Source organism: Stigmatopora argus, chromosome 17, assembly GCF_051989625.1.
Source record: "Stigmatopora argus isolate UIUO_Sarg chromosome 17, RoL_Sarg_1.0, whole genome shotgun sequence".
NCBI lineage: Eukaryota > Metazoa > Chordata > Actinopteri > Syngnathiformes > Syngnathidae > Stigmatopora > Stigmatopora argus.
In genome coordinates, this window is record NC_135403.1 from 4,213,028 (window position 1) to 4,231,982 (window position 18,955).

The window sequence follows — 18,955 nt, forward strand, 5'->3', positions numbered from 1 at the left end:
TCCATATAACTTCCTGATCATAATTATTCTCTGTAATGTTCTCATACACTAAACGAATACTTCAACTGTAAATATAATTGCATCAGATGTATGCTTTTGGACAAAAGAAAGTGCAAAAGAAAAAGTTATAGTTGAAGACAGATAGATTTACAAGTACAAGTCCATTATATATTAGGTTACACCCCCATTTAAGATGTACACAGTCACCTGCAGCTCCTGCCAGTTTGCTGCGCATAGTGCATTCGTGCCAAGTCAACCAATTCAAGCCAGACATATAGATATTTATGTCCTACTGTATATGATAAGGTATTGATTTCAACCCACTCAAAAATTAACTGTCCTATCAAGTGCACACTTAATATGCAAGAAAGGCTTTTCCAGATGAAGGTGAATCGCTTTATGTGGTTTCAAACTCACACGTATGCTTGAACCCCCATGAAATGGATGCACATTAGTAGAAACAAACACACATATGATGACAGATGTATTCAAAGTCTGAGGCTAACCTGCTCTTTTTCGTCTTTCCCTCCTTTCCTCCTCTTTGGTAGAAGATCTCAGGATATTGTTAGGGACTTTTCACTCATCTCTGCCCTTCTCTCATCCTCCCTTCTTCCTCTTTTTCTCTCTCTGCAGTGCGGTCCCACCCCCACCCTTAGAGCAGCTGGTTAAAACACGGATATTGGAATTAACATGAACATGGATCAGGATTTACTGGGGTAAAAAGTACCCATAAGAGGCTAGACTAAGTCCGTGCACCGGATATCAGATATCCATCCTTTTTGGAATGGTGAGCTGAACTGTATCAACGATGTTATAAGGCAGCGTTTATATTTTAAGAGGAAAAAAGTAAAGATATTTTCATTCTCAAAAAACAATATTTTTTATTCTTTTAAGTAAAAAAAGACCAACTTTCAGACGCTTGGACTAAATAATAAAAAGTAGTATTTACATTACGTTGAATATCTGTTAACTAGTGTTTAACACAAAAAAAATCGCATTTAATTTTTACTAGTTTTATGCAAATATATAATAATCTACCTGTAGTGTACAGCTCAGCTCCTTTTAAATAGCAGACAGATAAAGCATCTAATGATGATGAGAGAAAACAACATATTACTACCAGAGCTAAATGCAGATTTATGACGTCATAGGTTAAATCTGGCATAGCCTAAAATGATAGATAGAAAAGGGATAGATGCCCAGTCAGATAAGAGTATGTGTCACCTGTGTCTACTTAAAAAATAATCAATTAAAGTTTGTTCAGCTTCTTGTCAAATTGATTGGTTAAAAGACGCAAGTCGGCGCTCTACATTGAGTCAGAGTTGCAATGCTGCGGGATCTTATCTTGACAAGGAGGACAGGGATATAGAGGACAGATATGGTGAATGGCAGCACTTTGTATTATGCACCATAATACAAAGTGCTGCCATTCATTGCTTATCTAAGAACACAAACAGATGGGCTGCAATTGATTTCAGGAACAATGGATACTACAGTAATCCCTCGATTATCGCGGCTTCACCACATCGCATTTTTTTTCTGGGGGAATTTTTTTTTGTTAATTAATTTTTTTTGTAAGTTCATGAAAACATGAGCTGAAACTCGCAAGTGGAAGCCACTCCCCCGTCCTCCGCTTGCTACTAGAACTCAGCATTGAAGTTAAAAAATATATTAAAAAAAATTCAAAGTTCATAAAAATGTGAAAATCCACACTGAAATTCACAAGCGGAAGCCACTCCCCTGTCCTCTGCTTGCTACTAGAACTCAGCATTGAAGTTAAAAAAATATATCTAATATTTTTTTTCAAAGTTCATAAAAATGTGAAAATCCACGCTTAAATTCACAAGCGGAAGCCACTCCCCTGTACTCCGCTTACTACTAGGACTCAGCACTGAAGTAAAAAAACAAAAAACAATATATATATATATATATATATATATATATATATATATATGTATACAGACGCTCCCCTACTTACGAACGCAATTGGTTCCGAGCGATTGTTCATAAGTTGAATTTGTTTGTAAGTTGATTCAGTGCTATATTTTGTATTATAATTTATGTTTAAGGCCGATATAAGTATATTGAAGGTTTATATAAGTGCATTTGTATGTTTAAGGCTTGTATAAGTAACACGCATTGGTTTGTACTAAAAAAAAAACATTTAATAAAATGGAGAGAATATGTACAGTACTGTAGAGAGAGAGAGAGAGAGAGAGAGAGAGATTTATGTATTAGAAACTGGCCAAAAGAAGCGACCTAATGACGATTGCACAGTTTTCTTCTTTTTTTCATCATAAATGATGCGGTAGCACTGTATGGCATCATTCAATTGATTTGCAAACTTTGTACAACGTTCAATATTTGGGTCCTGCTGCTCGATCTTTCTGTTTATAAATGGTACTGACGGTCGAACGATTCAATGCCCGTGAAACGCTTACCACTCTCACGCGCATCAAGCTTCGTTATTATTGCCACTCGTTTCAAATGAAATGGCTTGCCTCTTCCTTGCAACTCCCTCAATAGAAGCCTTTAGCTTTTTACCAACCATATTCAATATTGGATGCATGAGATATTTAATGATACAAATGAAAAAGGTTCTTTGCACACTGGAGATACATTCACGCACTTCCGCATTGCAACGAAGAAGAAGGTAGATGCTGGGTGAGCTGAGCTCTCACAGCGCCAGGCGTCGGTATTAGCGGCGGAAAGAAGTACTACTCCGAAAAAGTCGCGAAATACAAAATTGGACTTGCGAACATTTTTGGACTTAAACGCAATTTGCAGACATGTTCGTATGTACCGTTGTTCGTAAGTTGAATGTTCGTAAGTAGGGGAGCGTCTGTATATATTATTATTACTTTTTTAAAATAGGGGTGACCCTACTTCGCGTTTTTTTGTTTATCGCGGCCATGTCTAGTTTACATTAACCGCGATAATCGAGGGATTACTGTACAAACAAAACTGCTCAATCAATTTCATTTCTCAATTTGATGGACACTTTAAATTTGTTTGAGTAAAAATCGCGGCAGAGGAATGCCTGTTGAACTGTCTTGCAAAAATGAGATTTTGAAAACGTTTGCAGGTTGACAATTCCCTCTGCAGTTCGCCTATCGTCCAGGTATTGGTGTGGAAGATGCTACCACCTACCTGATGCACAGGTCTCTTTCACACCTGGAGAACACGGGAAGCACGCTGAGAATGATGTTTTTTGACCTCTCCAGTGCGTTCAACACCATTCAGCCGGTCCTACTGAGAGGGAAACTGGAAGAGGCTGGAGTAAGGAACCACCTAGCCGCATGGATCATCGACTTCCTCACTGACAGACCACAATATGTGAGACTCCAGGACTGTATGTCTGATGTGGTAGCTTGCAGCACGGGGGCCCCACAAGGCACAGTGCTCTCCCCACTCCTCTTCTCCCTCTACACATCGGATTTCCAACATAATACAGACACCTGCCACCTCCAGAAGTTCTCTAACGACACCGCTATTATTGGACGAGTGACGGACGGGAACGACCTGGAGTACAGGGGAGTCATCACAGCCTTTGTTGACTGGTGTAGGCAAAACCACCTCTACATCAACACCAGTAAGACAAAGGAAATGGTCATCGATTTTCGGAGGAATCCTCAACAGACCACTCAGGTGAACATCCAGGGTACAGACATTGAAATCGTGGAGAATTTTAAGTACCTGGGTGTTCACCTCAACAACAAACTAGATTGGTCCACAAACATAGATGCCCTGTACAAAAGGGGCCAGAGCCGCCTCTACCTACTGAGGAGTCTACGTTCCTTTGGAGTGTGCAGGACACTGCTGAGGACTTTCTACAACACTGTGGTGGCATCTACAGTGTTTTATGCAGTGCTCTGTTGGGGATGCGGGAGCACGGAGAGGGACAGGAACAGGCTGAATAAGCTGGTCAGGAGGGCCAGCTCTGTTCTGGGCTGTCCTCTGGACTCTGTGGAGGAAGTGGGAGAGCGGAGAATGCTGACCAGGATGATGTCCATCATGGACAGCACCTCCCACCCCCTGCATGAGTCTGTGGAGTCCCTCCGAAGCTCCTTTAGCAATAGACTGCGGCACCCTCATTGCAGGAAGGAGCGCTTCCGCAGATCCTTCCTCCCATCAGCTGTCAGGCTCTTTAACAAAAAAATGGCTGAGTGTTGAGACCTACCGTATGCATGCATGTATACTTATGTGTATGTATGTATATATGTGCTAAGCAACACGCTTATTTATTTATATATTTATTCATGTATTTATTTATTAACTTACTTTTACCTATCTATTTGTTTCTAAAATGCCTTTCCTATTCCTGCATCCTCACCCTCTTGCTACTGTGACAACAAAATTTCCCGAATACGGGATGAATAAAGTTATCCAATCCAATCCAATCCAATTCCCTTAAAGCTGCATTGTAGAAACAAGCAACCTTCGCCTTTAATCATTTCTTCTTTAATGGCAGACAAAACTGTTTTGAACTTTCCCATGACTTTAAATGGATGTGGGTCCATTTCCTTGCACGTTTACATTTTTGGCATTAAGCGGTGGATTGGAAGTGTGTCTGCTGACCCGATGGATCCATGACTCATTTTCCCTAATGTGGTTGCAGAAGGCGTAGGCGGGAAAGTCCTTCAGCTGCATTCCACTTCTCCACCCACGCAAACTCACACATTAGTTTCGACTGCTTATGCAGAACCCTTTTTTGTTTAAATAAAAAGCAAAGATGAACTGAAATTAAAAAGAAAACACCTGCATGATCATGGGCCAACAGCAAGAGAATTACCAGCAGCATAAAACATAAATGCTGAGTAGTCAAAGACATAATCAATACCACTTAAACCCAATTGCCCACAGGAGAAACTACTTTTAGAACTAACACATTGCCAGCTGCAGCAAATATGCTGAATGATAAAGAAGAAACCACCATGCTTAATCATTAGTCCTTTAAATCAGATGAATGCAGCAAAACCCACTTAAAAAGAAAACAGCCCTTATTTTTAAAAGCTCATCACCTCTCACTTTAGTAACACATGCCAGTATATTGTTACATTTGAACTGAAATTTGTACCATGAATCTAATTTAGAGAGGAGAGATGTCTTTCTTCAACATTCACAGCACATATGGCACAATCAACCTCGTCCACTTGATAAACAAAAAAATCTGCAAGGGTTTAAAGCAGGGGTCGGGAACCTTTTTGACAGAGAGAGCCATAAACAATGAATATTTTCTAATGTTATTTCTTGAGAGCCATTCTCGGAATTGAAAAGTAAAAATATATGAAAGTGTAATTTTTATTTTTTTGTCATTTCATCACTTTTAACGTACAAAAAATCTCTGATTTCTTTTGACAACATTGTTATGTGGTGGCTTGCAATATCAGTATCAATGATATCAGGCATGCAGTTGAGTAATAAAAAAACAAAATTATTATTAAAATAGGGGTATAGGTAGTGTCGACGCCGCAGTGACGCTCTTGTTAGTGCGTTCGGGACTCAGCTCTCTCACCAATGATTTCCATATTTTACCTCACAGGTTAGTGGAGAGCCATATGTACCCATGGAAAGAGCCACATATGGCTCCCGAGCCATAGGTTCCCTACCCCTGGTTTAAAGCAATTGTGGGTCCGCATTGAAGATTTTATAACGTCATTTTGATGATTTTCTTATAAATACATTATATCTATGTAAAATATGTGCTGTTAACATGGGCGCAAGCTGAGAACTAGTGAATTATGTGACCCCTAGTTAAAGGCAGAAAGTATTTTTCAAGTGTTTGAACATGCAAACCAACCTGGGATCGAACCCTCGACTCCAGAACTGAGAGGCCTACACCCTTACCACTCGTCTGCCGAGCTGCCTTTTTAAACATTGTAAAAAAATAAAATAAATTAAATCATTCATTTTCTGAATCGCTTATCCTCACAAGAGTCGTGGGGGGTGCTGGAGTCCATCCCAGCTAATTACATGCACCAAGTGGGGGACATTCTGAATCGGTGGCCAGCCAATCGCAGGGCACAAGAAGACAGACAAACATTCACACACACTCATACCTAGGAGCAATTTAGAGTGTTCAACCAGTCTACCATGCATGTTTTTGGTATGTGGGAGGGAAAAGGAATACCCGGAGAAAACCCACGGTAGCCCGAGGAGAATCTGCAAACTCCACACAGCGCGGACTGACCCAGCATTGATACTTCGATCCCAGAACTGTGAGGCCGACGTGCTAACCTGTCAGCCGGGATGCTAAATAAATAAATTTTAAAAAGCACTGAAGGTAAAATACGACTCAAACGAGTGTTTTATAAAAGTGCTCAAATATTCACATACAATAAAATATGAAACAAACATGCACAACTGAAATATCTATTTTTATTAGGCTAGTTGTGTGCATTAAAAAAAATAATGACTACTAGGTAAGCAGGGGAGAATAAAAAAAACAAAAAAAACTTGAGAGTGAGAAAAACTTTATAATCTCTTTTGGATTACACCTCCAAAAATTTGAAACAGCTGTCCGGTTAAAAAGAAAAATGAAAAAAATCCCCCCCCTTAAATTGTTAGTGTAGCCACTATACACATTACTGAAAACACTCCATGTATTTTTGTATTTGTAAAAATTCCACTACGTGATGATTATCTCTTTCCTACATTAATGTAAGAAACACTTGGCAGTCAAAGGATTTAGAAGACATCACTCATTGTCCCATGGCAGCGCCCTATCCAACAAAGCATCTTTTTCTCTCAAAAATAAGTCTTTCAATAGCTCCTTTGTCACTGAGGCAAAATAGGAGATGGAACCAGATGTGCATGGGTTTGCTCACATGGTTTTCCCTCCCTGCCTGTTGTTATTGTCTCTTTTCATACAATATGTACTTCATACAATTTCCCCGTTTTTCCTCTGTCCCCAAAACAACTGACATCAAATATTAAAATATAGCATCAAATATACTATATTAAAAAAGGCTTTATTGAAACAATCTAAGGTTTGTTTTTCTAGGGTGAATTGGACAAGAACATGAAAAACGTAATTGTGGAAAAACGTAATTATTCAAATTTGATTCAATTTGATTGACAGTGGCCGATCAAAAATGAATGTTGGTAGTATCTTCATAAGTGCAAAATATTCAACAAAGCTTCACTTCCTTGAAAGGAGGAAAAAAAACCAAGTAGCATAAGAGCATGAAGATACAATATAATTCCAAGTAGATATGTAAAAAAAGTTCTTATGTATTAGTCACTGTTGAGCATTTTGCATATCTCAGTGAATAAAGTAAGTAAAAAGTTAAATACACTTAATTATTAAATTGAGATTTAATACAGGGCCAGACCAGCGGCTGAGTGGTTAGAGCGTCGGCCTCAAAATGGGGGATCTGGGTTCAAATCAAGGTCAGTCCACCGGTGTGGAGTTTGCACGTTCTGCCCGGGCCTGCGTGGGTTTTCTCCAGGTAACCCAGTTTCCTCCCACATTCCAAAGACATGCATAGTTGGCTGATTGGAAACTCTAGATTGCCCTTAGGTATGAGTGTGAGCGTGAATGGGTGTTTGTCTCTTTGTGCCCTGAGATTGGCTGCCCACCAATTCAGGGTGTCCCCCACCTCTGGCCCGAAGTCAGCTGGGATAGGCTCCAGCACCCCTCGCGACCCTAGTGAGGATAAAGCTGTTCAGAAAATTATATGAGCTTTAATACATGCAATACTGATGCCAATTAATGTAGCCTTTCCACACAGCATTTTGGTATGATGGCTCTGTACCGCTCTCTAGTGGACTTAATTGAAAATGCACGATACTGTCGCAAATCCACAATCATTCTTTGTCTTGCAGGTGTGGCTGCCACAAACGAATATTTTTCTGTTGACACATAACTTCCTCTTTTTGTGATTAAAAGACCAATTTGGTCAAATTCACAAAACACTGTGCCGTGTCAGTAAGCAGCTGTGTCTATGCTATAACCATCATTAGCTTCCATCTTGAGGTGTTACAGATATTAAGATCATATTATACATCAAATATCTACAAAAATCTTCAGCATATATCAGTATTTCTAAAATGGTAATGGAAATTAAATTTAAGCCTTGAAGCCAAATAAAAAAAAGTTGAAGAATCATTTTCGTGTTTTTTTTTTGCCTTTTTATTTTGTCACTTTGATATTGAACTTTTTAAAATTACAGTATTGTATTAAGTTTTGCATCAGCAATTTTCGCCACCTTTTTTTCCTGCTTCCTGGGTTCATCTTCAAAACAAAAAACTAAATCAGCATCACTTTCTTAAGGTGAGTTCTATAATAATTTGCATCCTTAAGGATGCAAATAAATGTATTTGAGACTGCCAATTTAAGTATGCTATGTTTCAAATCCTAAAGACATTCAAAATGGAAACAATATAAGATATTTTTCTATATTCATTCATTCATTTTCTGAACTGCTAATCATCACAGCGGTCGCGGGGGGTGCTGGAGCCTATCCCAGCCAACTATGGGCACCAGACGGGGGACACCCTGAATCAGTGGCCAGCCTATCACAGGGCAGAAAGAAGATGAACAGAGTGTTTAACCAGCCTGGCATGCATGCCAGCCAATCGCACCGCACACAGAATAACAACCATGCACTCACACACTCATTGTGATCAATCAGCCTTCACGGTTTTGGGAGGAGGGAGGAAACCCACACAAGCCTGGGGAGATCATGCAAACTCCACACAGTGAGGACCGACCTGCTATTGAACCCTTGACCACACAACTGTGAGGCCGACGTGCTAACCACTCTCCACCGGGACGGCATTTTTGTGTACGTATTCATATTTATAAACATTTATTATAAGGGGAACGGGAAATTTATATTTATGATGTCACAAATTCATACCCTACTTTTGTCGGGTTTTCAAAAATACTTTTAATATATATTTTTTAAATTAATAATTAAAAACAGAATTATCAATGGACAGTGCATGGGTAATTATTGTCCGGGTCATAAATATTGGGACATTGATAGATTTCTTATGTTTGGGTCTAAAACTTCCACAATGGATTTGAAATTAAATTAACATGGCTGCATGGAAATATCTTTCTTTGAATTAATGAAGAAAAAAAAACAGATTTCTTATATAGTAAACCCTGGGCCATTTTCCATCTGCGTGTTGAAGTGCTGACCATTGATTTCTGATGCATTTGCCTGCGTATGAAGTGTTAATTTAGCCTAAGACACTTAATAATTCTTCCTGCAGTGTGTATCACCAGTTTGAATGGCAGCCAAATCTGCCTGTGAAAAACAAGCCAATTGCCCCATTGTATTTACTTCCTTATACACCAGGGGTGTCAAACTCATTTGGCATCGTGGGCCACATACGGCCTAGGGAGATGTCAAGTGGGCCGGACCATTAAAATTATACCATGCTCTGCTATAAATAACCAAAATATCATGTCTTTCCTTTGTTTTGGTGTAAAGAAGCACAAGAACATTAGGAAAATATTGAAATTGAATGAACTATCCTTTTACAAAACATTTCATAAAACACCTCATATTTCCTTAGACAAATGTGCAATTGACTTTTATCATTCACAAATATGCATTGCAACTGATCCCACTGATTGTACAAAGGCACAAAACTTTAATTGGTACTGAAAAATATAGTAATGCACTTTAAGATTAAAATAGACTTTTAATGAAAGGAATTTTTAAACCACTTACACATACGCATATAAAATCAAAATGTAATCTTTGCGTGCACCTTACAAACTAAGGAGAGTGATTTGAAATGTGTAATGAAGAAAGTTTCTGTCTCAGTGATGCGGCTTGTCTTCTACTCTGATGGAAAGAGTGCGCCCCTTAGCGGATAATCCATGAATTGCAGCGAATTAAAAATATTAATTCCATGTCTTTTATGCATTTGTTCCACTTTCAAATTATCCTGCGGGCCTGATCGAACCTCCTTGGGGGCCGCTTCCGGCCCGCGGGCCGTATGTTTGACACCCCTGTTATACACTATAGTAATAACTTGTAATTCCAGCACAAATCACACGATTTAGATGAAAATGCTCAAATTAAACGGTGTCTGAGTTTTTAAGTGTATATTATTCGTAAGCATTTTTCATGTGTGAATGCTATCTCTAAACTCACCATAAACTTTGCCCAAGAAGAGAGTCTTGACCAGGTTGAACTTGGTGTCCGAGGCATCTGGGAGGGTGTAGCTGACGGCAGGGTAATGATCCAACTGAACCGGAGAGAGAGGATTGGGAAACAAGTAGGGAAAATGTTAATGTCTGCATTATTAAATATTGTGTGGGTCTCAAAGTACTGACCTCAGCACTTTGGCCAATCTGCAGCTTAGCGCGCATCATTAGGCAATATACACAAGATGAGCAAAAAAAGATGAATGCCAGATACAGTTTAATGATGGGGGTCTATGGCCTTATGTCTGAAAATAAATTTATAAAGCAGCATCGAGTTTACAAAAAACCCCATGCCTGGATGAGTTCTTTGGTTACAGTAAATTCTCTTCCTGCTTCAATAGAGACGGATATTGGAGGACATTGTATCTTTAACATTCTTGAAAAATGTTCTGAATTTCTGCTATATAGTCAGCAATAACAGTGAAAAATAAACTATCAAAAGCTTGATTCGCTCTGCTTGCAGAACAATGGTACATTTTTATTGTATTTTTTTATTAAAATTATACAATACAGTAATACCTCGACATACGAGTGCTCCGACATACGAGCAATTTGAGATACGAGTAAAATTTAGAGCAAATATTTGTCTTGAGTTACAAGACAAATTTTGATATACGAGCATACAGCGGACGCAGGAGGCTGCTCATAAGAACATCATGGGCACTGTCTTTCTGGTCGCAACTCCCTCATGTAATGTCTCTACGAGCACTGGGCGGAGCGTTGCATTTTTTCAGTGTCCCCCCCCCCCCCCCCGTTAGTCAGTGCAGAATGGCGGAGCTTGTTCGCTAATATGAGAGGAGTATTAACGTATTTTCACGACTATAAGACGCACATAAAAGTCTTAAATTTTCTCCAAAATAGACAGGGCGCCTTATAATCCAGTGTGCTTTATATATGGACCAATACGAAAATTGTTATCACGATAAAAAAAAAAATCAGTCGATAGGGTACGCCATCCTCTGCAGCTCTCACAACTACGGCAAGCAGCCCCCGACTCTACTATTTTCCCGTAGAAAAAGTACTGTGCAGTGACTGCTGGGATATATAGTTATTTTGTCAATACACCCAATGGATTGTGGCCTGGCGATCGGCATCAGCACAGCTTTATGAAGCATGGACGCTAGCTACTAGCTAGCTACTAGCTAGCTACTAGCTAGCTACTATTTGCGAATGGATTGTGGCCTGGCGATCGGCATCAACACAGCTTTACGAAGCATGGACGCTAGCTACTATTTGCGAATGGATTGTGGCCTGGCGATCGGCATCAACACAGCTTTAGGAAGCATGGACGCTAGCTACTAGCTAGCTACTATTTGCGAATGGATTGTGGCCTGGCGATCGGCATCAACACAGCTTTACGAAGCAACGTTGATGGATTTGTGGGTGATGATGACGTGAGTACATTGTAAAATGGCTAAATAAAGTACAACCAAACTCAGTTTTGCTTCTGTTGCCTTTTTAAAAACGTGTTTTTAGCGTGTGGGTGTAGCGTGTATGTTTAAGCTGGTGTATGTTTTGCCATGCCTGGCTGCGTCTAGAAAAACGGTGCGTCCTTTGTGTGTAAAATACAGAAATAGCACTCGTTATTGACACTGCGGCTAAACATACGATGCGCCGTATAGTCGTGAAAATACGGTACTTCTCGGGGAACTTGGCAAGTGGTCGAGTGTTATCCTATTCTGAGGACATTTGGCTGCATCATTTTCGGAATATTTTGAAGGGAAGACAAAAGCAAACAACCCTTGATAGGTTGCATCTGAAAGTCAGGGTGGAGGCGGGCAAATAGAGCAAGAAAGGTATAAAAATGTAAAATAAAATTAGAATTAAGTTTAGTGTAAGGTTAGATTAAATTTATTTTTGAGTGTGTCTGCATCGTAATCCAAGTCCATTTAAATTTGTTTATTTTATTTTACGAGCGCGTTGCGGTGCAAAAAGTCTCTCTCGCTCTCTCTCTCCCCTCCGCGAAATCTGTCTAATTTTAGTACTATTAAACACATTTTAGTACTATTAAACACATTTTAGTACTATTAAACACATTTTAGTACTATTAAACACATTTTAGTACTACTAAACCACTAGTTATTTGCTACTTTGTTAATAGATGGTGAATTAGAACAAATAATGTTTTTCCAATCCAATATCGTGTTTTTGGTGTTTTTTCAGGGGGTAAGAACAAATTAATTTGTTTTTAGTTCATTTCTATGGGAAACTTTCATTTGAGTTACAAGTAAATCGACATACGAGCTCAGTCCCGGAACGCATTAAGCTCGTATCTCGAGGTACCACTGTACTTGAAATATAATCACAGAAAAGGGATTGGAAATCTATATTAATGATGGCTATTTCTCAGGTGTAGGTCAAGCTAACTAGCTGCTACTCCTGAACCCGAGGAAAAACTTATGTAGTTAAAGAAGTAAAGAAAAGCTATTTGAACACTTCTGATCATATGCAAAGCAGGGTTGCACGATGTAGATTAAGAAATTCAATCAGGTCCAAAAATGTTACAACTAGATGGAAAAATAGAAGCAAAGACATTTATCCAACCCATTCCCTTTGAAAATGTTCTGATGATGTAAGATCCAGTCCATAGTTATTTGCGACTTTCTTCTTTTTCTACTCTTGATTTAAGTGTCATGATAACAGGGTTGCAAGCATAAGGTGTGCATTTTCCATAAATAGTAATATTTGAAATATTATATTATTAAAAACTGCAATAAATAAAACTCAATTTGGTCATTGGGCCACAGAAACTATGGCATTTTAAGGAATACTCCAAACTTTGTGTTATTGCATTTATTTATTTAAATGCATTTTTTTTAGATCTGGTGTCACGACAAGCCAATTTACTTTTGGGAATTACACGTTTTTGGAATTTTTATGTGGATTATTTACAATTTGGAGAGGGGGACGTAAAATGTCCTCCAATTGTAGAATGACCCTATTACCCATTGCGGTTCATTATTGATTTAGGCATGGCAATTGTGGCTGTAGGCAATGTTCCCTCTAATGCGCACTACTCTCGTCTTCTCTGTGCACAGCAAATCATATGGAGCGCACAAAATAAAATCCCCATTTTTTTTTTAGCTGTGAGGTCGACGCGCGAACCACTCATCCACCGGGCCGCCCATTCATAGATATTAATCATTACATTTTATTATTACTAAATCATTCATGTGTAGTCGACATACACCTGCTTATGGCAGGTGTGATACTGGTGTGTTCCCATAGCGAGCAATCATAATGTTGCTCACACCGGTAGTCAGTGTGCTCAGGGAGGTTATCTTTCTGCCCAGACAAACAAAAAATTAGAGGGGACATTGGCTGTAGGGCTTTTTTTTAATCAAGGAAAATTATCAGATGAATTACCATCATATCTTGTTTAAAAAAAAATAGATTAATAGCTTTCCCCCCTTTAGAATGCACATGGGGAGAACAGATGCCATGTTTACAAAGACATGCATCAGGGAAGAACTAAGGTGTTGATGGAGAAAGGGAATATACACCACCTTAATAATCCTGAAACGTAATTAACTTGTTATTGCTGTTTCACTGAAGTTTCTAATTAGCTTGAAGGCTGCATCCAGTAACCATTGACGGGAATCATTTCAAGCCCACAAATTACTTTCTGTGCGAGCGTGTGCGTCCAAGATATAAAAGATCCCCCCCTTCATTGCCCACCAGCCCTCCCCTCCACTTCTACTCTTCTCAGTGTTCGCCAGAGGACTGCATCTGAGTCTCCAGGATGCTGAATGCATACCAATAACCTAAGATGGAAGCAGAGGGGCCAGATGAAAATGATCTTTTTGTTACTTTAAATTTGCTGAAAACTCTTGCTGTGAGCAATTGGATAGTAGCCAAGACAAGCGCTCACTGTGGTGCCTGAGTGTGTTATTATATTCATGCACCGAGCACTAGAAAATACATTTACCCTAACACAAGCACAAGCAACAACTCCCCCTGCATACAAGCGTAGGATCTCCAAATTTGATTCACCCCAAAAGGCTGGTCTCAGTGGAGCATTGTGTGGATTTTGTTTTCCACGCTAAATGGAGAGTGGGATAATGGTGCTGGATTAAATTGCACACCATTTATTTACTTTTATCTGAAAAAACAAATTGGCTGCATAGAAAAGGTCTACCGAGTATAGTCGCGAGCCCATTTTCACCAAACTTTGTCAATTAAGGCCATAATCATGTAGACACTGCTTTTGTGTTTCAACCATTTCAACACAATTCCCTCAAGCCCAGATAATGCATTCAAGCATGGATAAGGAACATACCCAAGGAGGGGCTAGGCAAAAAACGACTTCTGAAATGTGTTTTCTTTACTATTTACCCAGAATGGTTCGATTGTAACACACATTAAAGTTTCAATGAACTGAGAATGCATTGACTGTTATGTTGGTATTTGTTTCTCTAATTATAAGTGAGGGACAATAGTCCCATTATAGAAAAAACATTCGAGAAAATAGCTGTACACAGTGAACATAATTAGTGTATAACCTGAATTAATGTTAAGATGATGACATAAATAAAAGGTTCAACAGATAAATGTGATTTATGCGAATACATTCGCGGAACCTACGGGAATAAACATGATGTTTCATTGCATTGTCTCAACTACACAACAGGAGTACAGTGGTACCTCGAGATATGAGCTCGTATGTCGATTTTCTCGTAACTCAAATGAACGTTTCCCATAGAAATTAACTAAAAACTAATTAATTCGTTCCAACCCTCTGAAAAAACACCAAAAATAGGATGTTGGATTGGAAAAACATTTTTTATTTTTTCTAATTTGCCATCTATTAACAAAGTAACAAATAACTAGTGGTTTAATAGTACTAAAATTTGTTTAATAGTAGTAAAATTAGACGGATTTCGCAGAGGGTAGAGAAAGACGGTGGGGGGTGAGAGAGGGGGGGACTTTTTGCACGGCAAGGCGCTCGTAAAATAAAATATTTTTTTTAAAATGAACTTGGATTACGATGCAGACACACTCAAAATAAATTTAATCTAACCTTACGCTAAACTTAATTCTAATTTTGTTTTAAATGTTGATACCTTTCTTCCCCCGACTTGGCTCACTGAAAAAAATGCAACGCTCCGCCCAGTGCTCGTAGAGACATTACACGAGGGAGTTACGACCAGAAAGACAGTGCCCATGATGTTCTTATGAGCAGCCTCTCGCGTCCGCTTTATGCTCGTATATCAAAATTTGTCTTGTATCTCAAGATAAATATTTGCCCGTATCTCATATTGCTCCTATGTCGGGGCACTCGTATGTCGAGGTACCACTCTACTTGCAAAAACAACTTATTTCTAATAGAAACAACAATTCAAAAGGAAGTGATTTAACATGTATTTCTGCGGCTGTAAATTTGATTATACAAAGAAAATGCAAAGTGGAGTTACAGTAATAAAAATGATTGGTGATGTGGAGGGCGGCCGAAGGTTTAGCCCACCAGTCTCACAGTTCTGGGGTCGAGGGTTCGATCCCAGGTAGGTCCTCACTGTGTGGGGTTTGCATGTTCTCCCTGGCTAGCGTGTTTTTTTTCTTGGTAATTCCAGTTTCCTCTCACATCCCCAAAGCATGCAGGGAAGCTGGTTAAATGTCAGGCCCCAGACTAGACTGGTTGCTGGTTGCGCCTGTCACCCTATCACAGGTCCAGCCCCTAATGACTCGAGTGCTGCCAGGTGTGAGTCATTAGTCTACAAGGAGTATTTAAAGCCACCAGGAACATGACCATGCTGCTGGATCGTCTAAACAGATTACTGTGAGGTACCCTTTCACGTTTTTCCTTGCCTGTCTTATTGATATTTGACCTCTTTGTTTGTACCCAGGATTCCGACCACGCTCTGCCCCCACGACCACGGATCACGGACCAAGCACAACGACCATGGATCACGCACCATGGACAACGACCACAGATCACGGACCACGGACAATGACTGCGCCTTCGGACCTGTACACGCCACACGGACTCCACGGCAACCGACCTTCCCGCTACGGCCAACGACCCGCCTCCGCTGTCCCCTCTTGTGCTCGCCCGCCTCGCGGACGATCGAAATAAATAGTTGAAAGAACCAGACTCGCACCCTCACCTGCTTTGGGGTCCTCCATCCCCGTACGTAACATTAAACACCCGTTGATTAGGACTGAATCTTGTCGAAGGCATCATGGGGCAAAGCTCCAGGCCAGGCTGCTTGTAATTGTTCATTCATGACTTGAAATATTTATCTCAAGTGTTTATTAATTTGTTTTTGTACCTGAATTGTGTGTTGTTGTGTCCTGTTCATTGAAAAGAATGAAAAACCCTGTAAAAGCTGATACTGGCTATCATTGCCTGGCCTATTTTCCTCTTCAGTAAATTGAGTGAAAAACTACTACTTATTATACCGACAGCTTCAAAGCTCCAGTTATGGTCTTTCTGTATAGTGTTAATGCTGTCTGTGGATCTGGATCTGTGGGTTAAAAAAAATACTAAACTGTAGGTACAGATGAGCAATCTGTGTTACGTATTATTAAACTGTGGGTACAGATTAGTAATTTGTAGGTACACACTACTATACTGTGTTTTACTTTAGTAATTCGTGGGTAAACATTATTAACTGTGGGCAAAGATTTGCTGTAAAAAATGTTTTTTCTACCATGGCACCCGGGGAGCTCCGTAATATCCTGTACAAAAGCCTTCTTAAATTCTGCTGTTGAAAGATTACAATGAACGCTCAAAGATATCAGCTGAGAAACGGTGAATTCCATCCTGAACTACATGATTCCTAAAATGGTGGATTGTTGCTTGCTCAAGGTCGCTCGATGTCTTCTAGCGCTCTCACAAGCTCATGCCAGCCAAATTCACATCGGAGTAAATAGGGGGCTGATAATTTAACAAGAGCGGCCCGGTGGAGCGAGTGGTTAGCGCGTTGGCCTCACGGTGAGAGACCTGGGTTCAAATCCATGTTGGTCCACCTTTACAGTGGGAGACCTGGGTTCAAATCCATGTCGGTCCACCTTTGTAGGGTTTGCATGTTCTCTCCGGGCCTGTGTCGCTTTTCTCCAGGTACTCCGGTTTCCTCCCACATTCCTAAGACATGCATGGTAGGCTGATTGGACACTCTAAATTGCCTCTAATTATGAGTGTGACCCTAGTGAGCGGTTCAGAAAATTAACAATAACAGTTATTAGATAAATATAGCCGCCATAATATAAATTGTTTATCAAACTTGTCCAATTGGTTGGCACAGGATTCAGTGTCCCCCTGCCTTTCAGTGTCCCCCTGCCTGGTACCCATATTTAGTTGGGATAGGCTCACCCTTGTGAGGATAAGCAGTTTGGAAAATCAATAAGTGGATAAGGATGAGCAGGACAGAAAATGAATGAATAATTATTTCTCTTCGCTTTAACAAACTCGTCTCTATCTTATTTTAGTCAGTCTAACTGCCTTGAGTGGACACCTCAGCAGCCTCAAGACAGCACCAAATTCTGTTTCATACAGAATATTGCGTGTGATTGGGCAGACCTGTCTGGTTCACTCATCTATCCTAGGCAGCTACAAAAAATATGTTTTTGGACACTTGAGGGCAGCAGAGACACAAAACTGACTTTAACTTGAGAGCACGAGTGCGGTGAAAGAACAAGAGGTGCCGAGTTCCTCAATGTTTTCTAACATTTGTTAAGACAAACAGAAAAAAATTTACTCATAAATGAATTCACTGTGTAACATACCTGTCAACCCCGGCCAATTGCCCCCATTATTAATGATTGTAATTCCCCTTAAGCAATAATAAACCATACAAATGCAATGCGGCACATAATTACTCACATAGAGCGGACTTAAAAGTCCAACATTTTCCCCAAAGTGGACGAAGTGTGTAATATGGGTCAGTTTCTTTGAACAAAAAGCCACAGTATTGCATATTTGCCTTCCAGCAGGAGTATGATAGAATAGAAAGGATGCACAGGTCCTGACTAACTTCTGCCAACTGTTAACTCATTTTTCTTGCCACCAGTAGGTAAAACTGGGTCATTTCATGTGGCAAACCTGATCTTTCATGACAATAATACTGTACAAACTGAATATTAGGACTGCATTACAATAGTGGAATCCTAGTTTTAAATCATCATTCTTTATGTAAATACATTTCTGTATTTTATGTAATAGTTAATTTTGCGCACAGATTAGTTGATTTTTTTGCACTGATTTGTTGCCTGCTGCCGGGTACTCGGACAATTCGCCGAAAGACGTTTCGCCGACGGACAGTTCGCCGAAAAAATTAAAGTGTTTAATTTATTATTTTATTAAACAAATAAAAGAGGGGATGTGTCTCATTGTGTTGTTTTTTGTGCCGAGGTTGAAAAACATATACACACACGATCCGGGGGCAGGGCGAGCGTGCGAATCCCTTTTCGGCGAAACGTCCGTTCGGCGAAACATCCATTCGGCGAACTGTCCGTCGGCAAAACGATTTTCGGCGAACTGTCCGTCGGTGAACCGTCCGTCGGCGAAACGTCTTTCGGCGAATCGTCCGGTCACGCTGCTGTATATGAGTAAGTAGTGATTGAGTGAGATAGCACTCAGGCTAATAAGCAAGTGGCGTAAATTGCAGTTTCCCTTTCTCTTTGTACCGCCAGTCATTTTGCTGATCTCTCTCTTGAATCCCAAATGACCACATTGTGCCCAATGGTCTTTCTTAATGCTCATTTAAACTTTACCCACTGAAGATTTTTAGGTTAAATGGTTGAAAGGACTAAACATTGATAAGGCATATCCAGAAACAACTACGC

At 39.8% G+C, this 18,955-nt stretch overlaps 1 protein-coding gene across 2 annotated transcripts in view; it reads right to left on the reverse strand.

Annotated features, from left to right (window-relative positions):
* The window catches only part of cntnap2a (contactin associated protein 2a), a 306,440-nt gene that overhangs the window by 10,019 nt on the left and 277,466 nt on the right, over nucleotides 1–18,955 (reverse strand). For both annotated transcript variants that reach the window (XM_077624212.1, XM_077624211.1), the window contains one exon: nucleotides 10,119–10,212. In XM_077624212.1, coding sequence (XP_077480338.1) covers nucleotides 10,119–10,212 — 94 coding nt within the window. The remainder of the gene's footprint in view (nucleotides 1–10,118; nucleotides 10,213–18,955) is intronic.